The sequence below is a fragment of the Esox lucius genome, chromosome 15, assembly GCF_011004845.1.
Source record: "Esox lucius isolate fEsoLuc1 chromosome 15, fEsoLuc1.pri, whole genome shotgun sequence".
NCBI lineage: Eukaryota > Metazoa > Chordata > Actinopteri > Esociformes > Esocidae > Esox > Esox lucius.
Window position 1 is genome coordinate 4,997,292 of NC_047583.1, and position 26,902 is coordinate 5,024,193.

At 40.7% G+C, this 26,902-nt stretch overlaps 1 protein-coding gene across 1 annotated transcript in view; it reads right to left on the bottom strand.

Annotated features, from left to right (window-relative positions):
• Positions 1 to 2,416: 2,416 nt before the first annotated feature.
• The window catches only part of sntg2 (syntrophin, gamma 2), a 38,515-nt gene continuing 14,029 nt past the window's right edge, over positions 2,417 to 26,902 (bottom strand). The window contains exons 2-17 of the mRNA XM_010901694.4: positions 26,451 to 26,588; positions 25,820 to 25,876; positions 25,506 to 25,563; positions 24,666 to 24,709; positions 23,286 to 23,327; positions 21,359 to 21,446; positions 19,983 to 20,074; positions 15,943 to 16,070; positions 10,901 to 11,030; positions 9,995 to 10,033; positions 9,760 to 9,876; positions 9,041 to 9,112; positions 8,327 to 8,536; positions 4,384 to 4,476; positions 4,141 to 4,251; positions 2,417 to 3,820 (exon numbers count right to left, since the gene is read on the bottom strand). Of these exons, the coding sequence (XP_010899996.1) occupies positions 3,695 to 3,820; positions 4,141 to 4,251; positions 4,384 to 4,476; positions 8,327 to 8,536; positions 9,041 to 9,112; positions 9,760 to 9,876; positions 9,995 to 10,033; positions 10,901 to 11,030; positions 15,943 to 16,070; positions 19,983 to 20,074; positions 21,359 to 21,446; positions 23,286 to 23,327; positions 24,666 to 24,709; positions 25,506 to 25,563; positions 25,820 to 25,876; positions 26,451 to 26,588 (1,545 nt within the window). The 3' untranslated portion in view covers positions 2,417 to 3,694. The remainder of the gene's footprint in view (positions 3,821 to 4,140; positions 4,252 to 4,383; positions 4,477 to 8,326; positions 8,537 to 9,040; positions 9,113 to 9,759; positions 9,877 to 9,994; positions 10,034 to 10,900; positions 11,031 to 15,942; positions 16,071 to 19,982; positions 20,075 to 21,358; positions 21,447 to 23,285; positions 23,328 to 24,665; positions 24,710 to 25,505; positions 25,564 to 25,819; positions 25,877 to 26,450; positions 26,589 to 26,902) is intronic.

The window sequence follows — 26,902 nt, forward strand, 5'->3', positions numbered from 1 at the left end:
AAGTGAATCAACCCCTGTGTAAGTTCTGTATGTCTATCATAAAATAATTACATCTTACACACAAATTGGTTTGAATTAAAATGATGTGTCAGGAAAGGAATTTCCTTAAACTATTTAACTTGATTTAGTAGGAAATGTGATTATTAAAACCATCACACATTTACGTACATTTTGTCTGTAATGGGACCAGAGGCTGTCATGACCTGCTCTGGCAATTAAAATCAAAAGTTGTTCTCAGAAGCTAGCTGGATTACCACAAGGAGAATGTCGATTTTGCTCTTCTAACTAGGGATAGAAATCCATTCCTCACATGCCTAAGGGATGACCAATCAAACGTAGAATCAATCTATGCTTAGCCCAAACTACATTTCAATCCTGTGCTTTCTCAGAGGGACTCTGCTTCTGTACTTAAATATTCATCACTTATCAATGACAAAATATTGGCTAGACATATACAGTTGTCTTAAATTTGATTACCATTTTTGATATTGGTGATTGGCTGTTTTATTAGTGTTTCTGTTGTACCCGCGATGAGCATTACGCTGAATCTAAATGTTCTATCTAAATGATAAGAATACTATAAAAATAAATCCTTTAAACCCTTGTCTAGCCTTTTCTCATCCAGGCCATAGCCCAACTATCACAGGCTGAGGATTTGCTGCCGATGACAACTGCATGAACAGTAGGTAGTTATTTTACAAAACATCATACTAATTATATGTCGGCACAGCATGTTGTCTTCATTTCGGCAGATTCATTTTTGAAATGTGGGCAATAGGCATAGCAGAATTTTAAGGCAATTTCCGACTGAACTGACATCTGCGGTCTCTACCATGAACGGTGATCTCTGAGAGCATTGCCTTCAAAAGCCGAAATGCATATCCTCTTTTTGGATTGAATCCATGCCTAACGTGAGTTACAGAAGAACCAAGACTGAAACGGGCTGTCATTCAAATCAAGTTCTACCTATGTCTGTACAGATCCTTTTTTTCTATGAGTGCATGCATGTAAAATGCTTGTATGTGCTCTATTTGCCAGGTGTCAATATACCACATTCATGAATACATGCATACATGTAGGGCATAATCATTTGTAAATTAATCAAATGAACTGCCTTCAGCACACACACACACACACACACACACACACACATATGCTCATTGTCCCAAGATATTCCAAGTTCAACTGTGAATGACTGTTTATCTACAGCAGTCTATGTGTCCGTTTACAGTGATTCAGGTTGTACTTATACCACATAGGCTGTTCTTTCATAAAATAATCCTGTAGAAAATCGCATTCATGCTACAGCTCCCATCCTTGTACCTCTGTCCTCACACTATAACATGCTTAATTCAGCACTGCAGCAACCTGTTTTCCTATTCTCCAAAACAGGCTTTAGGACTGCTTGAAACGCAAGTAGCCTACGCACTAGCGATGCTGGAGTCAACTTCAGAAGCCCCTAATCACAAACGCTTCAGTTAGCATGCGGGGCTTACTGTTGCCTGTGTCGTCATGAGTGGGTGTCATGCCCCTCGGCAGACTGAGCAAGGCACTTGAGCTCCGCACTCGACAAACTGCTGATGCAACTGCATAAAATTACCATGCAGGCAGTGACTTCACTTCAGTCCATCACTTCGAGTTGTTCGTAGAAGCTTGTTGTTGTTGCTCTTCATGGTGCCTGGTTTCTCTGACAGAGACATATATTGGTTCTGGCTGGGTTACTGCGCTTTACCGAATCATGGCATTCGGGAAGGAAAGCGCACAGTGTAAATTACTCGGACAACAGGTGTTAGAGGAACTCTTTATCAGCCTGGGTAAAACACCTACTGTTACCACAGAAACCGCCTATGCCTCCCGCTGAGCGCTCTGTGTTGTTTGTCCCAGAACTGAAGCGGAATATAATGACATTCGAAGCCTTGTGGTGACTTATTTCAATCAGGTGTATAGTGTCAGGGTGGAAAGAACACCTATGTTCTTGGGATGTGCTGCTCTAACAGGTGCATTGTACAACTGAGAATAATTGCCGTAGCTTGCCCCTTCTGTTCCCAACCTGAGGGGACTGGCGAAGACAGACTTGGAAGAATTTTGTTAAGGACTCGGAACATAGAATAATTACATTGTGTCATGTACATTATGTCAATGTACATTTTTGTCTTGACCCTTTGAATCTCCAGCCAACCAAGTCAGAGGTAAACAGTTGTTTAGCATCGGTTCAGTACCGATGAGAACCAAACACACAGACACCAATTAGGAAAATCAAATGGCAAGCAGCGCCCAGTAATCACATTTTGGATCTAAGAAGGCAGGCAAGATGTTAGCGTTGTATAATTGAAAAGACTGAGGTCTTTCATGTCAGTAGTCTCAATACCTCTGTCACCCTCAAAGTATTTTCAAACAGCAAGTGGCTTTTGTTCCCAAGCAAATCAAAAATATTGATTTGTTAGTGTTTTTATTTCCAGCATCAATGCCTGCATTTCAAGAAAAACAAACTATTTGACAATAAGACACAGAAAAATCTGTTTGGATTCATTTTGTAATGGTAAAAAAAAAAAAAAAAAAAAGTTAATATGTGAGGGAATAGAAATATAGACATTTGTATCTTTGTAAGCTTACGACCACTAGGCAGTGACTGGTCAAATACTAGTAAAGGATTACTAAACATAAAGGGAACATGTCAATTTATTTGACAAAACTAACATTTTAGTCACAAAACATCATAAGATACCATTGCTACAAGAAGCCTGTCTTCTTTGCCATTGTTTGGTATTCCACACAACGCTTCCTTTATTATGGGTGCATATCAGTGACCTTAAGTGACTGTAAACACTTGAAATACAAACTAAAACCTCCTCTGGCACCGTAAAAAAGCAGTAAGCCCAGGATTTTTGGGAATGTTTGGTCAGTTACCATCAATACAAACTATTCAGCCACTCTTTTTCCAAAATCATGCTGCAGCCATAACATCTGTAGTCATGCTGAAGTCAGGGATTAATTAAAATTAATCAGATAAGGTACAGCCTATTATCCTTCTTCTGAATGCCTGCTACATTGTTAGCCCATTAAAAACTGTTTAGGTTGAGCCCTGAATGCTGATTGGCTATAATATGCGGTATATCAAACAGTACAGGTTCGACAATGATGAGATCATAATAATAGTCATAAGGCGCATTGTGGATTTGTGGTTTATGGCCAATATACCATGACTAAGGACTGTGTCCAGGCACTACAAGATGAAACAAGCCTCAGAACAGCCATTATCCATGGGGTATTTTGGCAATACACCACCCCAAGTCGTGCCTTATTGCTTAGGTAGAATAATAATTCTCAAATGTCTAGATTTGTGCGGAATAACAGTTGTGCTTTAACTCTGAAAATATAAAAACTTTACTTGTATCTACACGAGTTCAAAACAGCAGTCTCCAATGAAATAAATGAACATAAACCATTTCTGTGATAGAAGGCCAATAGGAACTGTAAGCGTTTCTATAATCAAATCGTAATACCAATACAAACCAATGAATGCAAGTATAAATATCCACAACAAAGTCCGATATACATTTGTTTATGTTCCTTATTTAACAAGAGCCATACAAAAATAACAGGAACAAGATATACATAACAATTGAATTTGAATGTGCATAAAATAGTTAATTAGATCATGTGAGCAACTGTACATGACAACAAAAAGGATTGTCTAACTCATGTACTTTCCAGAGATGCTTTGACTGTTGACAAAGACAGGATCCACAGAGGCCACTTTGGCAGCGATAAAGGAATGAATACAATGTAGGACTGCCGTCAGATTGGCAAACTCCAGCTCCTGCAATGAAAATAAAGACAATGAATAAACATTTTGAGAAATATTCTTAACAGTTCGCATAACATTTACATAATGTATGCATACATTAAAATGTCACAATTTATTTTGTAAGAAATAGCCAATAGTGTTATAATAAAAACACTTTACGGGTTCCCCACATGACATTTACCAGAAAGTGTTTGTGTATACAAATGAGATTGTAAAACCTGATATGAATGTGACCACAATATTTAAACATTCTGCTACAGTATCCATTGATACTCCTTAGAGGCCATTGCAATGTAATATAACAGAATGTGACAGGTAGCATCACACTGTACCTTCATTTCTATCTGTCTGTTTTCAGCATTCTTGAAGAGGAGTTTTACCCTTGTTTTACCATCATCAGATGAGCCTTTCAGCTGAGAGAATTTGTATCTCCATAATATATTCTATGGGGGATAAGAGTAGAAAATATAGCAATTAAGGGTATCTTACACCTTTTCTTCAATTAATGGTTTAGGGGATAACTCCGGCATCAAAAAACGACCCCCTAGTGTGGAAATAGTGAGTAAAAGACTGACCTGCGAGGAGCTCTCTGAACAGGTGAAGCCAGATCCAAAGTCTATGGTAAAACACAGTACTTTACCCTGGCTACTGCACAGGTAGGTCTTCGACTGTTGAAAGAGGAACATTGTGATTTAGACGTACAATCAGGCTTTTAGAGATTCCGTCATGAAAAGAGTAAACATGTCAGAATCCCATACAGAAAGATTTTTCTGGGAAATCTTAACATGACCTGATGAGGCCGGTACTGAAAAGATAGTTCAAATAATGTGCATTATCATTATAGTTATTTTTTGCGAGGCGTATGTCATGTCGATGCGTGGTTCACTTAGCTGTGGTTTAAGCTAGCCGTTGGGACACTGTTCATGCTTGAAAGCTAAGGGAGTGCCACCAGGGTCAGAGAATAATCTATGGATTATTGTGAAATAAATTACTTCCAAGTAAATGCTTGAACTCCCTCTGAGCTTTGAATAATTACAGAAATGGACACCCACCTCCTTAAGGGCTCAACAAAAAGAAGTGATCATCCAATGCTGAAATAGTCTGTCCACCGAAATAGGTGTTTTGAATCCATTATGCTGGGGAGGAATTTAGATTGTCAATTGAGAATACTTCAAAACTAGTTCTGCATTGTTATTCATAGTTTAGCTGTACTGATCTCCACTGCTCTGTATAAAATGCAAGAGCAAAGTAATATATCTGTGGCTGTCTGGAGCCTCTAGGCTTCCATTAACTGCCCTAACGCGAACCACCAAATGTGTGACACTGCTTTTCACAATCTTATTGAAAGCACCAATCCACAAGAAATTTGCCTCTGTAGGGCATTGTAGATCTTGGTGTAAATACGTAACACTGCGCAGCAACCTTATCTTCTGTTTCGTCTCAAAACACTCTCTTCTGCTTTTCCCCCCACTTACTTTAATCCTGTAAAATGTATGAAACAGCAAAAATATTCCCAAAAAAAAATTTGAACAAATTATATATACTGAAATGACAAGATTTGTGAGGGCAGATGAACTTATACTCTCGATGTTTGAGAATGAGCAGCGTCATGCTAAATACCGATCGTACATTGATGACGATGCATCCTGGGGATGTTTGGCCACCGTTTGTAAATGTGGCACTGTCGAGTCAAAACAGGTCTCCGCAAAATGGGGTCCTGTGCCCCACGCCGTCAAAACCACTCCCTTTGGTATTCCATGGCTAGCTGAGGTATGACAGTGATCCTACTGATACATTTTGCACATATAAACCAACATATTACACAAATGGGAGGTTTAAAAAAACTAAAGTGTTGCTATTCCCAGAAGTCCCAGACTGCCTTTTTAATTGGGAGGCTTCCTCATCTCCTCAACACGGATAGGGAGAATACAACATGCAGCAGTTTCAGGTTATTTCTATACCACAGTAAGGGGAACCCCTGTAGGTCTACTCAATCTACTACAATTAAAATATGCCTTTTCTCAACCTTTGCTCACACGCTCACTGTTCCCAGTACACAGCCTGTCCACATTTCATGTCAGTACTCCAACAGCAGCTAGGTCCAGACAAAACACATTTGTAAAACTGTAAAGAAAATAGTGCAGCCAGGTTTTTTCCACAGTAATGTTTATTTAACGCTGCTGTCCAGGAAGTTTCAGGGCTCAGCCCAAGTTCAACTCTGCTGAGAGCTCCTCTGAAACCACGGGAGGCTTGTCTAATTGGCTAGAGAAGAGAGCATCACTGGCTAATTGAAATCAGGCAACATTTCCATTGGCCTCTCAAAGGACGACGTCCCGAGTTGACATCACCAGAAGGCAGAAAAATTCAAAATTCTCAGGTTTTTCATAGAGTGAAAAAGGGGTAAAAGTCTACATTTTAATTATGCCTTTTGTGCTGCCCACACCATGATAACTGTTAACACCTCCGGATAATGTGCAGAATAAGCTTCATTAGAAAACCCAGATCAGTTGGGCTGGATTTAATTTGTCTTTGGCAGGACAGGGCTACCTTTATAGTCTGCAGGGCCTTACGAGTGATGTATTCTAAAGGCCCACTCTGCTGTAAATTCAGGTTGTATTCTCCGTTTTGTGTCTTACAAGAAACCAAAGCTCACTCTCCACTGTCTAAAGTGAAGGGACAAAGGCCATTATGATTAATGCAAATGTACACTTCCCAGGGGTTAAGTGCTTGCCCGATTACAAGAGGCTGTCATTTCACAGTAGAATAATATTGATTGGCTAGTCCCAATTCCAGTCTGCAGTACACATGCTGACATTTTTCTCTGGTACAATAACGAACTTGAAGTTCGAAGAATGAAGTTGAAACTTAATTGAGCCCTGCAGAATCGCGATCCTAAACTATCCATGAACACGCTTTCACTGTATGGAACATAATGGGATTATTTCTGCCCTAAAAGACTGTCACATTGATAACTTATTTTCTCAACAGCCAATTTATTTTAAGATCCTGCGTCTGGTCAACCCAATGAGCTATATGATTATATTTGTGTACACTGATACAGGTTGGTGAGGACAATTGAAGCAGAACAAAAGTATGGATTTTTGTGGGTTCACACTTTGCCCTTGAAACTTACAGTATTTCAGCACTGCAGTGATTTAAACCTCTTCTGACAAGTTCTTTCCTTTGTATTATTTATAAATGTCTGTAGTAAAGGGTTCTGAGCATCACAGCCCTCAGGGTTTAGTGTGTTTTAGCCTTTTACTTTGCTTGGCTGCGTTTGAAGGGGGGGGGGGGGGGAATTATACAGAACACTGCTGGCCATTCCATGAGGTCCAGGGCCTGACATCCAGCAGACTTTTTTAACCCTTGGTTCAAATGAATACTTGTGAAAAGGAGTTCAAAACAAGAGCATTTCCAGTAGATATTCTGGAAAGATCCCCTCTAATTTGGAAAAATGCCTGTAATGGTTTTGACAATCGTCTGAGTTTCAGAGAGAGGTAACCGTTGTTGTGATGGAAGGACAGTGCAACGCTCATGAAGATATTATGAAACATTTACGTGTTTTGATTGCCTGTATTTATCTTTTATAGAATGTTTAATTGAATCAGAAATGACAACATTGGTCACTTTATTTTGAAAGACAACACTTATACACAGCCAGTGGCTGTCTTATGGTATATATCTGGCAGGATATTCGTATCATTAGCTGAAGCTACTGTACCTTCTTGTGATATTAGGAGCTAAATAATTTAATGTAGTCTGACCTTAACTGCATATTGAACATATACAGGCCAAGGTCGAATGAGAGGTTAAATAAAAATAAAATATTTGCTGAAAAGAAGACTTATGAGAATTAGTAATCTACTGACTTGGCAAACCTTGTAGCCTGCACAAGTCCTACCAGACCTCATCAGCATTATGCCGCATCCCCTCCTGTAACAAGCAATTTAATGGCTCAATGAGGTGGGGACATCTCCTTTGGGCTGAATTTAATTAAAATAACAATAATGTTTCTTAAAAGGAACAAATCAGAAACAGAAGGCTCCCCGGCTTCCAACTCTCTGTCCAATTGATTTCCCTGTAGGGGAAATTAAAATCAGCCCGGCATCGGTAAATTAAGTGCACTTTGTGCCCTGGATGTGCAGCCTTTGTGGACAGAGTTAGGTTGCCGGTAAAATAACAATCACAAAGGATCCCCCACACCCCCACCCCGGTAGAATAATTCCTCATAATGCCATTTGGCTTTGTCACAAATGGACTTTAAGTACTATTCCAGGGTAATCCACTAAAAAGGAACACATTATCAAAATGAAGACACCGTTAGAATTTACCGTACGTATCAGCACTGCAGCGAATGCTTGTCCAGTTGTGATAACACTATGAAGGCTCCCCGGGGGGGGGAATGTGGCCCAAAATCTGGAGAAATGTCAATCGAACCACTTATTGGTGCCAAAGGCCTTGGACTCCGGAGAGAGTCACGCCATTTCCCATCAAGCCAAGATTTGCTATCCCACTCACCCCTACTCTCTGCACCTCCACGAAGACGGCTCTTTGGAACGACTTCTCCCACGCGGCGAGGTCCGAGGTCATCTCCACACTGAAGGTGTGGCTCTGACCGTGGCCAACCAGAATGCTGAAGCAGAAGGGCTCCCCGTCCCGTGGCTCCTCGTCCGGCTGGAGGCCAAGGTAGAGCCGCGCCTGGATCCAGCAGTCCTCCGCCATCCAAGGCTGCAACACATCACATCCAACGAAGAGACTCTGAGGAAGTCACATGTCAGCGCTTCCCTGGTGCTGCCGTCGAAGCTCCCATGTTTATGCCGGTTTCTCAATTGACAGCAAAACGTTTGTTTCACCCGAACACATGAGTTACATGCGCGTAGGTGAAAGTAACTTTGGCCCTGGCATATCATCCTGGACATTAATAAAAAGCCTAATTTAGGGATTAGTTGGACATTGCTTAGAGCCGAACAGGCCCTAGGGGCAATTCTGGCAAATGCCAGATGGGCTGATCCATCCCTTGAATTGTGAATCTGTCTAAATATTATTATTTTTTTTTTCTATCACAAATTGTTCACTATTTGGCTAATATTTTGGGCCTTGATGAAAAATAACAGTCCACTGTGAGGGTCTCCAGGAACAAAATTGAACTTTGATTGAATTAACTAGCCATGTTAGAAAGTTTTGGATCTGCTAAAAACAACAAAGTAAATGTACGAAAGATAACATACATACCTTGTGGACCTTAAACAGAACCTCATAGAGGTTATACATCGTTTCAGCATTTTCCCAGTCTGTGGCGTTAACCTGAGAGACAAATGAGCATGGATCATTTTATGAGCTTTCATTTGTTACATTTTTTTAGAGATTTAATGCCTTCCAGGCAAGATGTACGATACATTTAAGCCAAATAAATGAATCAACATACAGTGTTGAAGAGAAATGGCATCTGGAAGCTCGGCATTAACTCACTAAATCTTCTCACTCAAAAACATGACCTCTGAACGAGGGCAGGAAATTAAATGGTTTAATTATCCATTTCATGCTTAACTAATGTATGAGAGAAGGTGGTAAAGATAGAGAGCGTGCTTCAATTGCAGTGGGCTGGAATCAAAACCATACCACAGCAGCTTAGACTGGTAGAACACCGCAGGCCACATAATCTATGATCTGTTTAGTATGTGGTTTGGGTTCCAGTTTGAAACTTAGTTAAAAAATAGATGTGTTTGTAAAGTATGAATAATAAAGTCCCAAATAACCGCTTATACACAGTATGCAAGCAAAATAATGGCATTAACTGTTCATTCAGCTGAAACATGTTTATATATATATAAACATGTTTCAGCTGAATGACCAGTTAATGGGTCATCATGGTTAAATACTAGCCGAACTGGTCAATCCTTGGACTATTTAAAGGTTAATGAACGAAGAGAAAATCAATATGAGTTTCGTACAGGAGGACTCCTGAAGATGTAGAGCGAAGGGCCTCTCAATGCCAGGAACTTGAAGGTACTTAATGAACTCCCATTTGTAGCTTGAGGGTTTTCACACACCCAACCCATGTGGACAATCTGCAGAAACAAGGTTGAAACAATCTCATATGCCTTATTTGGTTATTATCAATACACCTACACACTACGAGCGGATAAGGCTTTTAAAATATCTTCAGCTCCTTGCATAACAACATACCTGATCACCCGGGGAACAATTTCTGTTAATCATTTTCATCTGTTGGGAGGAGAACAAAAGTAGCATGGTCAGACTAATTCTATTATTTATACTGTAGCATGGTCAAACCGATCAAATATATATATATATATACTGTAACATGGTCAAATCAGATCTAATATTTATACTGTAGTATGGTCTAACCAGCTCTAATAAATTACTGTGGCTCGAGCAAACGAATGAGAAAAACAAAACAACTACCATCCCGTCAAGCAAGCTTCATGTCGGCTGCGACGTATCATGTAAAGTCACTCTCCGCTGATTAACATACCAGAACCCAGGGGACGTGTTGCTGCCTATTTATAGGTTGTTGGTCACCACAATAAAAGTCCCAGTTCTGCTCCCCAAGCACGGCTCACAATCACCTCCTGATTGGACGTTTAGCAATCAGACTTCTCATCTATAATTAGGTGACGCATGAGTGAATTAATCGTACTTAAAAAAAAAAAAAAACAGCCATGCGGCTGTGCACGCGTGGCGACATGGTTGTGTATTCGGGAACGAACACCGAGCACAGTGCCCTGATCAAACGGGAATAAAGGAAATTAGATAGCTTAACACTTGTGACCATGTGAACGCATCAATGAGGGATTACTGCTTAGCCGTAATTAATTAGGCCCACGAACACCCCCTTCTAAAAGAAAGGGAACAGAGGACTAGAATTATTCTCGCAAGTCTAACGGGAATGGGAGGATTCGGTGTCGTATGGCGCCGCTCAGATTGTAGAACATTGGTGAGTCACTTGTAAGCTCGTCTCGAGAAGTGTGTCTCAAGTGAGTGTTCGGCCACTGGCAGTTGCCACTGTGAACCCTGTCTAATCAATCCGGATCTATGGTGGAAAAAGGTCTGTTCATGCCACAGACCTACCTGGTCCAGCGTCAGATCACTGATATTGGTAGAGATAGCCTGAAGCCAGTCGGTGCATTCTGCTGCCGTGCAAAACTGAAGAATATTGCTGCTTGCCCCATCCATGGTGCAGACTTCAAAGCTGTTCGACCTGGAGGGTGTATGAAAGTTCAGGTTACAGTTGTGCAGTAAGTTGAAAGCAGGTCTGGACCGAGCTAGGTCCTCAGGGGAAAAGCCGTTACCGAGCTGTTCTATCACTGACCTCAGGTCAGTCAGTGTTCACTCACTATGGCAACTTATGAAAGCATTAGGGAAATGCCTTGAAAAAGTATTCTTACAACCCTGCACAGATTTCATGATTTGCAGCCCATAGCTTGCAATTTTGGCTGGTCTACAACATAATCCACACTTTCATAAAGACAAAAGCATTGAGAAAATGACAACGCATTACTTAAAAATAGAATTGGTTTTGAAAATAATTGATTATATAACATAATTGCCACAGCACCGAAATTACTTAGAAGTTCACATACAACATCAGACGGTTACAAGTCACGACTTGGTTTGAAAGGACATCATGATTTGTTGTATGTCATAGATAATGAAACTGCTACACTAAAATGGCATACAGACGTACTGAAATCCCATTCATCACCTATATTTAATGTGATGCTTTTTGACATTTCATTTTTGAGAGTTTGAAACATATTCAAGATGAATTAGACTCAGACACCACTGTCAGTAGTATTCAACAGAAATAGCATTGAAGTTGACAACGATGCCAAATAAATGTTTCTCTGATATTTAGGAAATTGCATTTATCACTTAGATTTTCAAAAGCGACAAATGTTAAGAAAATCCTCCAAAGGCCGGATGAGGTGTCAGACGAGGAATAAAAGGCATAATGAAAGCATTGTGGTCAACATTTAAATAGAGATTTTCCAAAAGATATCCACCAGTATTAAGTGTTTTTGGACAGGAAATAAATATACATAGAAATAGAATGAATAGATTCAAGTCAATGATTCACTTGATCAACAAATGTTTTCAATATATTAATTATCATCTGATAGTTAATATCTGGGTAGATTAATCCAAAATAAGTCCCTAGAGCTGGCACACACTACTCTCTCCAGCCACCCAGACTAAAACCAAGTTATAATGTTACAAGTCAGAACAGCCTGGCTCTCTAATCCATTAGTGAAGCTAGGTTCTTATGATGAAAACATCCTTAAAACTCCTCACGCATGTGTACAATAGGCTTGTTAAAATTATTTGTTCCACTGAGGTGACACACAGGTTAGTCAGAGATAATTCTGAGGGATGCTCAATTGTGAAATTCATACAAATCCTCTCCATGTGTAGAAAAAGGTGGAAAAACCCCACTGGAAACATGCAGTGAAACTATACAGTGCATATATCCATCCTCCTAGACTAATTTATGTTGCGGTTATTTTGCTTTTATATGCATTTTTCTTTATTTTACCTTCTATTTTATGAACTTTAGGAATTATTCTTGTACAATGAATATAATAATATCAATCAAATAGTATATTTACCATTAAGAGAGAGATTAAAACCTGCAAAAAGCCCTTTTGTGATAGCATTATTTGAGGTAATGCAAGTCCAGTGATAGCTATACCCAGTCTGACCTGTTTCTGAGATTGCCTGGAGATTGCAATGTTCTGCTCCAACTATCAGCACACGGCTGCCTGGTCCTCTAAAACCCTCACTGTCTTAGTGAGTGACAGAGCACTGTAAAAAAAATGCCATTAGCCCACAGTGTTCCATTCTCGTTGGGAATTGATGAGCACATTGAGGAATAGGAAAGGGGAATGGGAATGGGGGCTGGATGAAATAAGAGCTCACTGTGAGCCGAGGACGGTTGAGCGGTCCAAGCTGCTGACCCCGGCACACGTTTATGCCATCTCAGTCGGCCTGGGTTCAAACCTGCCTGACTGCCTTTGACTGGACCTCCCACTACTTTCCCTCTACTTCTCATTCCATCACATACATAAAAAACAAACAAACAGTGAAAGGAGTGGGACCGCCACACAAATAATGGCTCAGGTTAATCCTCCCCAAAAAGTGGACACCAAGGATAAAGAAATCTCTTGAAAACACTGGCAGCTCCACAAGGTGCTAGAATAATTTATATCTGTTAGTGATAGCCACATGTCCTGAAGAGGAAAATAAATCTATTTTCTGCTGACTAGTCATTCGGATATTGAGGTAAAAATAACACCCAGTGGAAAACAAATGCCAGGAATGTACGTTGAAATTCAAGAGAAAGAAAAAGGACAGCGGGAATATTACAGTACGCTGCATACTCTTAAGAAAAGGGTTCTTTGGCTGTTCCAATAAGAGAACTCTCTGAACCTACTTTGAGTTCCACGTTGAACACACTCGAGTTAATACACGGTAATCTAAAACCAAAAGGTTTTTAAAAAGGAACCAAATGCTTCCATTTTCAGCACATGAGGGATGTGGCTCAACTTATTTTTTCGGGGGAAGATTATGGAAATAATGTAGATGAATCCCAAAAAGTGCTACGTTACATGGAACTCAACATTACTCAACATTACACATTATAGGTCTGTTCTTATTACTTATTCTAAAATTCCCCAGTTCTAAATTCTAACAGAAACTAGCTGTTTGATGTGTCACAGCAACATTTAGTAATGATTTGTCGCTCCAACAAGTTTGCCTTGATGGACGCTCCTCTTGCAGTCACTCAAATGAAATTAGCTCAATATAGTTATGCAAAATAAAATCCACAGTACCAGGAAGGGTTGAGTGTGTCCAAAGTTTTGACTGGTTGTGAATATAAACACTGGTTTTTTAGGTAGACATATCTAGTCTCGATGAGAACCCTCTTTATCCCCAATCCCTTCCTTAGTTTTGAGCATTCAAAGATGTTGTGAATATTGTCTCTTCCAGTACTTGAGGTCTGTCTGAGGGAGGGTGGCTATTCTCTTCTGACCTCCCTAATTAACATGGTGTTTTCACCCACAGAACAGCCACTCCCTGGATGGTTTCTGTTAATCGCTCTGTTCTCTGTAAACTCAAGAGACGGTAGTGTGTCAGGTGTTTCCTGAGGTGCTGCAACCACCATGTTTGGCGTCAACAATGAAACCACCAAAGTTGCTCAGACCACACCTGTTCCCCTTTCTAATGTTACGTCACGCCACAGCTTAAACTCTTAGCCATGACAGTTTACCTTATATGTCGAACCACATTGATTCACTGTTTGGTTACATGCATTCACTACCAGGTGTACCTAATTAAGTGGCCGGTAGTGAATATGCATAATTACCTTTAGTCTTTGCTAAGACCAATACTGACAGTGAGATTCTGGGGCATGACATTGCAAAGAAGAGGTAGAAGTTCACATGTTCACAGACGAGTAATGTCTCATATTTATGCATTCTGAAAAACATCTAATCATAACTAATCCATAATTCAAAGTAAGTTAAACCATGTTTTCGACTCTATCAACACTAATAATGTATCATACTTGATTTGATTGAACTCATCAAATGGAATATCTGCAATCAAAACCTGCAGCAGCCTGACTAAGAAGAATCTTAAATATGTGTATTAATATGCTAAAGCAGTGTCTTTATAGATTCTTTCTGAGTGTCAGATAATTGCTTTTTTGTAGAATATGTCAGTTGAATCTGGGCTTTATTAATTAAGAGTGAAAAGTGTAATTATTGGTGTCAATTATAATATAAAGAGAGTAATTTCACTCTTTTCAGCTTTCAATGTTTTCATACTTGGTTAGGCAATAAGACGCAGCCAGAGATTTTTCAATGAACCCGTATTTTGCGATACTATCACTGTATCATTTAAATGACTGTGTCCATTTGTGCAGGCTTGAAAAATTATTGTGTTCAATTTAGAGAGCGTATATGGCACCCAACAGCCATTTTTCAAGAGCGATTCCAAACCTAAGATCTTTTCTTCAAACATTTGCTTTGTGTCCTGAATTTCCATTCCATTATTGCATGGACCTGTCTTTAAGTATTGGTAAATAATAAAAGCAGGCACAATTTGCATACTTTGGTTCTTAATAACATATTTAAAAGACTGTGCAAAAGGCTAAAGACTGTGTAAAAGTCTTTAGCCACCTGAGAAAATTGTTTAAAGCTATTTATATCTCCAGCAAGTGTTTTTAGACTGTATTTGATATGCATGAAAATATTGTATTGTCCAAGAGGTAATTGATATTTTGTCAAATGGCTTTTAGAAATGTCAATACACTGGAGACGTTGGAGAAAGAAATGCAGTAAGAAAACCCAGGCAGCTGATGAAAAGTACTTACAGGTAAATGTTTTGAGGGATACAGGGAAACCATTGAAGTGCTTGCTCCGCAACTGTCATCTGGCAACAATGTACAAGCTTTGGCCGTGAGAAATTTTATAATAAATTGCCTTGCACAGCTGAGAAACAACACTTGCAATCTTTAGTGCTGAAGTGTTTTTAAATGCAAAGAAACACTTACCGGCCAGATAAATAGCTTTAACAAATGTCTTGTGTGAACTAAGACTTTTGCACAGACCTGTACATTTAACAGATTTTTGGCTCTCTGCATTCTCCAGTTTCAGACAGTATTGTCTCAAAGAAGCTCTGAGAAGTTACGCATTTTTTTTACCTACGCATTTTGGAAAACAGCCAAAAGGTCATCCTGACACAAATAGTGGATCATCATGTTTTTTCTGTTTCAGGATACACAGACAGGCTCAAATAGATCTCCAGACGACAGGCATATCTCATACTTCCCATGTTAACCAACAAGATGGGATGAAAATAAAATGTCTTGGGACTTCCGGCCATTCATTTGATATTGTCTACTGTATATCTTTCCAGAACAACCAATTCAGTGAGATAAAGTTCACCATCCGGGGCCAGTCTGCATCTCTGACCTTTTTCAAATGCGGCATGACCGTGCATAGATATTGGCTTTCAACTGAAATGAAAAGTGCCCGGCGGGGCCAACGGCAGAGCACGGCGAAACCGGGCACCTTGGAGGTGAATTACATAACGTGGGATTACCTTACCTTAATACATCCCTTTCAGCCTTGTATCTGGAGACTCGGGCCATCACCAAGGGTAGGGACACAGCGTCCAGCCAGCGCTTCTCGTACTTTGGTTCATTAGCCGGGGGCGAGGAGGGCGAGGACGGAGCCTACGTGGTGAAAATGAAGAAAGCCATGGGTCTCCTCTTATTTCCTGTCTAGGTCATCTGGATCACTGTGCATTCAAAGAGTGCAAAACCACCTGCGTTTATATCGTGAAGAGGTCCTTGTTACTTGGGTATGTTATTTGTAGGCATGTAGGTACCTGTGATTGGTGATGTAGATACAGTAATCTTATAAGGCTCATGTTAGTTGAACATTTTAGCACTGGCCATAGTATTAACGAGTAACTGTTTTCTCTCCTCTGAGCAAATCAAAAGCTACAACTTTTGGAAATTTTCCACAGCAAACATGTCCCCGTTGTTCGGTTTATGTAGAGACCTGCACGCAGTAATCACACTTGACTGGACTTTCAAGTTTTGATGCGCAAAAGAGTTCTAGGGATGACCAGTAATGAAATACCGTCTGACAATTCATCAGGTTTTTATTTTACCAAGAAAAGCTAGGCCGACACACTTGAACACATCAGTCATCCTGTCATTGATTGTAATGCTTCCGAGACGACAAAAGACCAAACATGTTTGATATTCAAAAGACCCAAAGGTAATTATTTTTGGGTCATGTAAATGAATCGATAGGAGGCCCCTCCTGACGCAGTGAATGGAACAGTCAATCACTTCAACGTCGACGACACCTACAGGAGATGAAAAGCTTAGTGGTTTACAATCACCTGTAGGCTAGCACACAAACAGGGGGGTTGTACGGTTTAAGAACAGGAGTTATTTCTGAAGCAATTACTTCGGAATAGTTTCAGGAACCTCCCTTACTTGCAGGGAGAGGTCAATAAATGGCAGACACGTTTTATTTTGTATGTACGCAGACGACATGGTGCGAGGTTGTTGAGCGATACATCATGTATCGCTTTGCAGAGGAAACCAACAAACTAAAACATGCCCTGTTCTTCTGCCCTACATTCTCGCTTTGAGGAACACGACAATGCATAATGAAAAAGACAGCCAATAAAAAGAAACGCTATTAACATCCCTATCCAGAGCATGTATGATCCAATTTGACGTATGCAGTTGGTCGAACCTTGTAGGCAGCTTTTAGTATTGCACATCTTTGACCTCGGGAGGGCGTTTTAAGTGACGAAACCACCTAGTTAATCGTTTTTGTCAGCCACCTGCCCTCTCAACTTCATAATTTACTTCAGACAACCCACCCGGCTAACCCATGATGTTACATTAAGTAAAAGACAGTTGTTCATCCATGAGTAAGTATATGTCAGGGTAGATTTTCCCACAGTTGAAACTAGCAGAATTCAGGGAAAAGGTCTTCCATTTCACCTATAGGCTATGCACCGATAATTTCATTCCCTCTGTTGTTGTGTGAAGCATCAAGCATTTAAAAGTTGGTTAAAATGGAAATTAATGATATACAGGTTACCCATTGAATTTGAAAGAAAATAACTTCCCTCATGAGCTTAGTTCAGCTGCGATACTCCATCACAACCCTATTCATGAGCTTCCCTACGTCTCTGTAAATAATGTCATTTTAAAACCACCTTTCACCGTCTGCTCTGTCCATTCAAAGGTGGTAACAACTCTTCAACTCCATCCCTCAGCTGCAGTTGCCTGCTTTGCTACTTTTCAAACCGCAGGCAGCATTTTTAAATAAAATTATAATAAATAATAGGAGTGTTGCGTGTTTTTAATACCGTGATAAATAATGCAGTCCACACAGCTCAGTGCTTAGTGCTGCACGGTTGTCTTCTCTAGCGGTTGCTGGAAATAAAAATAGACCCAACAGAGGCAAGTCAAGTTTTCGTCTGGAAGCGGGGTCTTCTGTCGTCCTGCTTGCTAATGATACATATTTCATGCTCCAATTCTATGAGGTAATGATGTCTTTTGTGAATGGAATCAGTTGCACTTATTCATAATACATCTTAAGGTCAGTCAGGTTCCAACCACACTAGAGACACTCCTGTGCGCTTCTGCTTTACATTGGTTTTGAAGTGAGTCCATTTGCATGGAGGGAAAAGTGCACTCTGGCAAAATATTTTGCAGTGTTTTAAGATGGGAACATTCAAAATCCCTGTGAAAAAAAGAAGAATGAGGAATAATCTTTAGCTGCAGGCAGGGAGCAACTGGGCAAAAAAAAAAAGACGGTTTCAGTGAAGGTATATGCTGCATTTTCCTAATTAGTTAGTGACTAACAAATTGACTAATTTTAATAAGATATTTAAGCAGCCCGACATGCATATAAGATGTGCACGGCATTGGTTTCACCAGTACTGTACTCAGCTTCCTGTACACTAGTGTACCACGGATGTCCTAGATGTTTTACAGGGGATACATCAGGTCTGAGGAAAGGGACGTGTCTAGGAAAAGCGAAATGCCAACAACTATTACATGCACCTCCCTTCAAGCTCCTCTGTAGAAACCTCCCCATGGAAACCTCCCCATGGAAACCTCAGCATGTCTGAAGGATCTCTGCTCAGAATCTGAGAACCATTCGTTTTGTGTGACGTTACGTTGTTGGAGGAATGATTTCCTATATTAAATATTCCATATATTTTTTTCTGTGCATCTTCCCACCAGATTTGGATGAAATTCCAGACATTTCCTTGAAACAGCTGTTACACAAAAATGGCATTAACAATTTCTTAAAATTGCAGGGTTATTTTAATCTCATAGTGAGGATTTATCCCCCACAGCAAAACAGGGAAATCACATTTGTGACATTTAAGGGTGTTTAATAAGAAGAAGCCAAAGCCTGAGCTACCAGAGTTTGACCCTCGCCCTTTGGTGACTCTCCTGCATGTCTCGTTTCATTTTCACTGTCCCAAGACATTATTGAATAGTCAATGCGCTAAACACATTAAAAACACATTTATAATGCCAGACATTTCTTGGGATGCTGTTCCACTGGCATTACCATTGGTGGAGCCTCCTGTAGTCAATGGCATGCATTCTCACTGACACTTTCTGTAGCAGCACACACAAAGCTCTGTGCAGTGTGAACTCTGTCCTTCTGAAGAGTTGCATCAGTACCTGCTGTCTCTGTTGTAACGCACACAGTTCAGCCACTGAACCACCGCCAGGGGTTAGTTACATAACAGCATAAACACCTACATACTAACATTAGATAACCATTAGGTAACCAAAATAATGTTTTGAATGCCATTGCTGAGTGCTTTGTGCATTGATTAAACTGTGATTTTTTACAGCGATTTGACTCAATGACTTGAGTATATGCATTCCAGAATCCTGAACAGTATATAAAGTACATTTAGCTATTGTTTCACCTAATTATCCAAATTCCTAGTTATTGTAATTCCAGTAGTTACAGCTTGAGTTTATGTTAATGAACACTGATCAATAGCTTACAGCTCAAAGTGAACCTGGCTGATCCGTTGCTATGTCTTCTGTCTTCTTTATAACTTTGCTGGACAGGTCTGAAGATGTTCAGAAGACCACTCATTTAAAAATGGATGAAGAGTTAACAGTACGTTTTTAAGAGGAAAAATATTTTTAGAGACAAAACTACGATTAATCACAATTAACTACAGAAAATCATATGATTAATCGTTATTCATTACTTCACTAGCTTTCCAGGCTTAGAAGACACGCAAAACCTTTCAAAAATATACATAATAAAACATCCCTCTAACTACTAGGCAACGCCTCCATTCATTGGCTCACAGTCAGGGTTAGTATTGGGGTTTTTATTTTAGGCCTTGTTTTAATAAGCGGTGGGGTGACAGTGGGGGCTCCTCAACCGTCAGCCTCCATCCTCGTCTCCTACTTCGGTGTAGACCAGACACCAAATCCTCAAATCAGGTATTGTGAATTTTCCTACAACTGCCAGAGTGCATTAGGATGACAATAATGCATGCTACTGGACTCACAAACAAACTCAACTCAAGGAATACAATGCAATTTCATAAAAGGTTTACTTACTGTGTTGCTGGAATTTCCATTTAAATGTAAACCACTGTCAAATTGTGGTGAGGATCCTCTGCTACTCTGATCACTGGGTGGTCCAGGAGAGTCTGAAAACCATAAGAGGACATGTTATGTTTTTTTTGAAAGATTAAATGCTCAGTGTGTTTACCGTCAGAATCCCGAGGCCAGTCATCAAAGTCTTATGCTTTTAAGTCTTTGTAAAACCACTGGAACCCTGTCCTGCAACAAAAGCTACATTAGCACAGCTAAGAGGCACCGCTAAATCGTTTATCCTAGCCTCATCCAAACCAATCAGCACAAAGGGAAACCGCTACATTGTTTGTTTGTCAAGCGGTTAACTTAAAAGAAACATTTCCAACCTCGTTAAGCTAGCAGGCAACCAATAATGGCCTCTAGGATTCCAGGCACCAAGCTTGAAGCTACTGGGTGCCAACCCCTTCTTCACATGGGAGGGTGGGGGGGGGGTGGGTGGAGACAAAAGAAACCCGACCAAAACGTTCAATTCAATGTAGGAGCAGATGCATAAGAACAACACAGACAAATATTATTAACTACCCCAAGATCCATGCAAAGTCGTTTCCAATGGGAGGCTGGTGCAGCTGAATGGGCAGAACCTAGGAAGGAGGCGGGCAGTGACAAACCGGATCTAGTGACATCCTATTGGCGTGTTCCAGAATGTCACAGCATACAACCATCAGGGAAAGCCTACGTCGTGAAGTGGGTATGGAAGCTCACTTACTGGCCCGCACTCGTAAAATAAACGAAAACGTTGTCTGCTCTATTCGTAACATACTCCCCTTTTGAGAACACAAAACTGTAGTTAATCGAGGAAAACATGTTCAGAAAGCCCTGAGGCACCTCTCTCTATAGCCTCCCACGGCCCGGACGTGGGGAGGGCAAATCCCAAAGGGATGCTTCACATTTGACATCTGGTGAACACTCTGGCTCCCCGTTCTCAATGTGATACACAAGTCTGTTTATCTGTCTACAGCACGACATTCAGTCTCCGGTCTCCGGCAAGCTGAAGGCCAGTCCGGGAGGCCAAGAGAGGCAAATGCAGGTCTTTGATATGATATTAGCTTGGCACTGAAGCCCCAGCTGTTGTGTTTGTTATTCCTCTACAGAATACAGAAACCCTCAGTTAGATTGGGTGCCAATCAGGACAAAGCAGTGCTTATTAGCGGGCTGCTGGTTTGTGAGCCGAGTCTTAAATGACAGGGTGACAGTCAAACGACTGACGTCCCCACTTGAGCTTTTTTTCATCGTTGTTTTTCCCTCTCGCCGTTTTGAATGTAGTCACTGAGCAGAGTAGGACACAGCTAATACAGTGGCAAGGCTCCTTCCAGTCATTCCACTCCAAAAACTCTTACCCAATGGCAGCTTTAAAAAAGACGGAACTTCTCTGAAGTACCGAACTGTGATGGTGACTTCATCCCCAGCAGACCGCAGGAGATTAACCTGCCAGGGGAGGTAATGGAGGAGAAGAAAGAAAGAGAGTTAAAGGAAGATTAAGACAATGGGACAGAGACAGAGATGAGGAGAGGAAATGAGACAGACATACAGAGACAGACAGAGGGACAGAGAGAGAGAGAAAAAAAGAGAACAGACAGGCCACCGGATGAGAGTGAAGGCAGGACAAGGCAGGAAGACAGGATGAGAGGGAAGACAGGACAAGGCAGGAAGACAGGATGAGAGTGAAGACAGGACAAGGCAGGAAGACAGGATGAGAGTGAAGACAGGACAAGGCAGGAAGACAGGATGAGAGTGAAGACAGGACAAGGCAGGAAGACAGGATGAGAGGGAAGACAGGACAAGGCAGGAAGACAGGATGAGAGTGAAGACAGGACAAGGCAGGAAGACAGGATGAGAGCTGATCATCACAGATCAATGGAACAGTAGGCAACAAGTACATAAAACGGTACAAAACTCCGGCAGACCTGTCTACAACACTTTGAGCTAAGCACAGAATATGCAATCATCAGTTTAGCCCTGTCTAAAATCACATGTCACTTTGGTGATTACATGCACTACTCAAATATAGCCTTTCATTCTCTTGTGAGAGGCTAGCAAAAATCCAAGCTAACAACGCAGTAATTACCCTTTCAGTGTCTGAGATCTAACAACCCCTTTCAGACTTGTGCAAGCTATTTGCACTTGTTATGACAAGTCAGATCCAAGTCAAGAAATATATAGTTTTTGTAGTATGCCTAAAAATGTGCAGAGGCCAATGACACACTAGCATTTCAAGACTGATACTACCCTAGGCTATTGTCTACAGTTGATATATTCTACTTCTTCCCAACAACATCAGTTGCCACCTTTGTTGCTATAGCCTGCAACTATTGAGACAGCTTGCCTTTATGCGCTTAATGTTTTTCATAAGTGACACTTCTCATGATATCTCTGACGTTCTCGAGGTGAATAGCACATAACAGCTGTTTGGAGCTACAGCACACAGAGAGAGTGGGATAGGTGGAGAGTTGGGAGACGGAGAGAGACCGAGAGGGAGAGATGTAGAGAGGGGGAGAGAGAGGTGGAGGTAGAGGTAGAGGGGGTAGAGGGAGAGACAGAGGGAGAGAGAGGGAGAGAGAGGGGAAGGGAGAGAAGAAGAGAGAATGGGAGAGGTAGAGAGAGGGAGAGAGAGAGGGAGAGAGAGAAAGAGAGAGGTAGAGAGAGGTATAGAGAGGCAGAGAGAGGTAGAGAGAGGTAGAGAGAGGCAGAGAGAGGTAGAGAGAGGTAGAGAGAGGCAGAGAGAGGTATAGAGAGGCAGAGAGAGGTAGAGAGGCAGAGAGAGGTAGAGAGAGGTAGAGAGGCAGAGAGAGGCAGAGAGAGGTATAGAGAGGCAGAGAGAGGTAGAGAGAGGTAGAGAGAGGTAGAGAGAGGCAGAGAGAGGTAGAGAGAGGTACAGAGAGGTAGAGAGAGGCAGAGAGAGGTAGAGAGAGTCAGAGAGAGGTAGAGAGATGGAGAAGGAGAGAGAAACAGAGAGGGGGAGAGGTAGAGATGTATAGAAATGGGGAGGGGTGGGGGGGTGATAGCTGATGAATCATAGCTCTCCTAAACTGGGAGCTCAATTTCTGCACAGCCTTTGTGTGATGAATCTACTCCTTATCGATTTGTCACAGTCCAGACTAGAAAACAAAACAAACGAAATTAGTCTCCTGTATAAAATGACAGAGCTCCTCTTGCTTGGCGAAGCATGTCTTAGCTTTGGGCTCACAGGGAAATGATTTTTCTTTCAAGTCTGGAAAAGATTACATGTGACAATTTCTTTACAGCAGCTGATATAATTATACTTACAACTTCTTCATGAGTACAATTGTCAACATTAATGCCATTGATCTAGACAAAGGACAGGAGAAAAGACAAAGCACACAAAGTTAGCTACAAACATTCATTTAGAAAAGACACTGAATCCAATGCACAACAAGACTGACCTTGACATTCAACAGTTGCAAATAGATGCCGTTTTACTTTTGGATGGCAAACTGGATATAACCCAGTGTAAAGCGTGTACAGCTGCTATGTTTTGAGTGGTACTGTATATTGTAAATAGGATTTAGCAACACTGGCAGTTTGGTGTTATCCATACAGGTGAATGCAAAACAAGTCATGCTGAGAAGAAATCAAATGTCAGAGAACATCAAGAAGAAAGGAGTGACAGCACATCAGTCTGGGGAAGGCTAACCAACCACCTCAAAAGGATTGGAGCTCCTTCAGTCCACCGTGGGCCCAATCATGTACAAAAGAGAATATTTAACATGACAGCAACTCAGCCTGGAAGTGGACGCCCTCCCAAAATATCCCCAAGGGCCACAAGAAAAATAATAAATCAGGTAAATGCCAACCCAAACATAGCGTCTGGAGATTTGCAAACCTCCCTTGCTGCATATCAGGTTACCGTGCATGTTTCAATAATGAGACGACCACTCAATCTAAATTCAAGGGAGGGTTGTTGGAAAAAGCGTGTGCTGTAAAAAACTGAACTGCCTGTCTTAACAAATCTGAAGGTTTCTGGAAGTCCATTAAGAACCTAACCCAACAATCAAGCATGCTGGTGGGAATGATCTGAGGCTGCTTTTCCTTCTCTGTACCGGGTGGACTGGACATCGTCAAGGGAACCATCGATATATCAAGAGATTTTTCAACAGAATGTCAGGAAATCAGTTGGGAAGCTAAAGTTGTTGACCTGTCTTCCAACAGCTGCTATCTACAGTGCCACAAACTATTGAATGAAGGGTTTCACATATTTCTGCACATATATTTTGTTAAATAAACCACCTTTGTTAAATAAACAATTAAAATATATGATGTGCTTTTGTTTGTCCTTTATTTGAATTGGGGATGCAATCAGGATTTAGAGTTTTATGTAGTGTTTTATACAAAAAGAATGACCAACCCTCTGTAGTTCCTATACTTTCAAGCAGCACCGTATGCTAATTGCCTGTTAGGGACAATACTTATAATAGCAAAGTAATGTGCTCAGAGATTTCTGTTGCTTCTATAATCAGTGTAACCATGTCCATATCTCAAAGTATTTTTTCCCTCCATGAACCTCAAGTTCTCACGTTTCAATGGATGAGAAGAGCACAATTAAAATTCAAAGAGCAGATCTCTCCGTCTCTCACATCTGACCTCAGTCAGCTTGGATGGATACGAGGTAAGAACTGGTGCACTAACCTGTAGCATAGCGTCCCCAACGAATAGCCTCCCGGTCTGATCTGCTGTAGGCGCCAATCATTGAGTGTCAAAGGTTAATGAAAACATTAGAAAATAATTACTCATTTCATACATGGTAATGTGATGGAAATAGCAATCAATGTTTCTGTCTGCCAAATCTTCACTGACATCCCAGAGCTCTGAAGAACACAGAAAACCATGAAATACGGAACTAATCGGGATATTAACTAATTTGCAGCAGAGCTAACAAAACAATGAAACTTCTTAACTGTTCATAATATTTCCACAAGTCTCTTTAGAAGAGATGTAACTTCGCTCTCCGGGGCATTAGAGGGATTGCTCTCATGCTTTCACTACCAAATAAGGGTTAGGGGTTTTGGCTATTCTGGGACTCTATCACAGGCTTATCCTGACCACCAAGGGTTTCTAATAGCTCATTTGAAACTGTTTGTCTTTCATTTATTCCAAATAAACTATTTATAAACCTAATCAGAAACTTTCCAGTTGAGCAACTTAATTCTGGTTATCAGAGTATTTATGAAGTGTGTGGCAATGGTGTATCTTAAAAAAATACTTTTTGTAAGTCTTAAACTTAAGTTTTCTCTTTTCCACTTCAAAATGTGACAGTTGGTTTGCTAACAATAAAAGTATAAACAATTAACAACAACCAAATAAACAACAAACAAATGAATTATAATCCACATAACAGTTCAAAACTGGCTCAATTCATTTTCACGACACATCTGTAAAGTGTTTGACATTGATATCCCTCATAACCACAGAATAAATGCCACATCTTTCAGTACACAGCACTGTGAGAAATGTTCAATACTGCCTTACCTACTTGATCTTTAAAAATCTTTGAAATGACCACAGGCACTTTATGTTCAGCCCCCCCCTAGGAGTAACATGAGAAAGGTAATTATTAAATCACAAAGTGTAACATTATTCATCTACCAGGAATACATCAGCCTTCCTGCACTGAACAACAAAGCGGATCATCAAAGTTTAATTCCACAGAGAATGGTGCCTTGATCTAAAAGAAAGTCTCTCACAGTGACCTTGCCGTCTACACAATGCATGACTCACGTGGCTTAAAATCTTTAAAAGGCCAATAACCTTTCGATTTATATTGATGAAAGTGTAACACTTACTTTGATGCTTAGACCCAGACCTCCAGCTGATTGTCTTCGGAGTACGACAGTTCTGTGCTTAAAAAACGGGAATTGACCTTGGTAAAATTATATTGAAACGCTAAAACAAGGTTGGACTGCATAACATCAGGCTACCCACGGTTATGTCCAGAAGTATTTTCCATAGGTACAAAGCGTAGCTTGAACTACTATACCAGAGCCAAGGTGGATCACATATTTGTGTCCCCATTACATCCAGCGAAAGCTATCATCAGCTATTCACGTCACTTGAATCAGGATGTGAAAAGCTTGTGCCAGCTCAGCTCTTGTTCGTCATTAGGGATTTATATTAACATGAATGGACCTGAAGTCTCCTCAGGTCACACTGAATGGACGCTGATTTAAAGAAACGCGGAGACTGTATTGAATTTGGAGTCAACCGCTAGTTACAGTATCGGTGCCTGGTGAATCCAAGTATGGGCAAACCTAGCCCGAGGACCAGTCTCTTCAGCGTACAGTCCACCCCATGTGCTCCATGGCAATGACAAGGAGTGGCACACTGGAATGATCCAGCTGAAGAAGGCTGGCTCTCAGGCTAGTGAGAACCTACTCTGACACCCACATCAAGGTACAATATAGCTTAAGTACTTACATTTAATCGTGGGTCACCCCCTCTTGTGCACACCACGTCCAGTTTCTGTATGGTTAACACCTCTTTTGTCAGCTTTAGACGAACGTCATAAGTATTCCTGGTCTCTTTGTTGTACAGCAGGGCAATTCCAGATTTTGTCTGTTGAGAAGAACAGCATTTTAAATGCCTGAGTGACTCTGACCTAGACATGTTACTGTCTCCTACTGTAACATGAGTCCAAGGCCCACTCATTATCAGGTATCTTTATCCAAATGATGATGTCCACATAAGGATATGTTAATGATTGTGAGGCTACACCATGAGAAGATGAAAACATTTTAAAAGTTGACCGCAGTGAAATTTTATTAATCTTTTATTGGTTTGAGACGGAAGAGAAATAATTTATTATCTACAGTAACTAACTAATCTTATCACTCAAAACATGAAAGTCTGTGTGTAAAGCCAATAGCTTA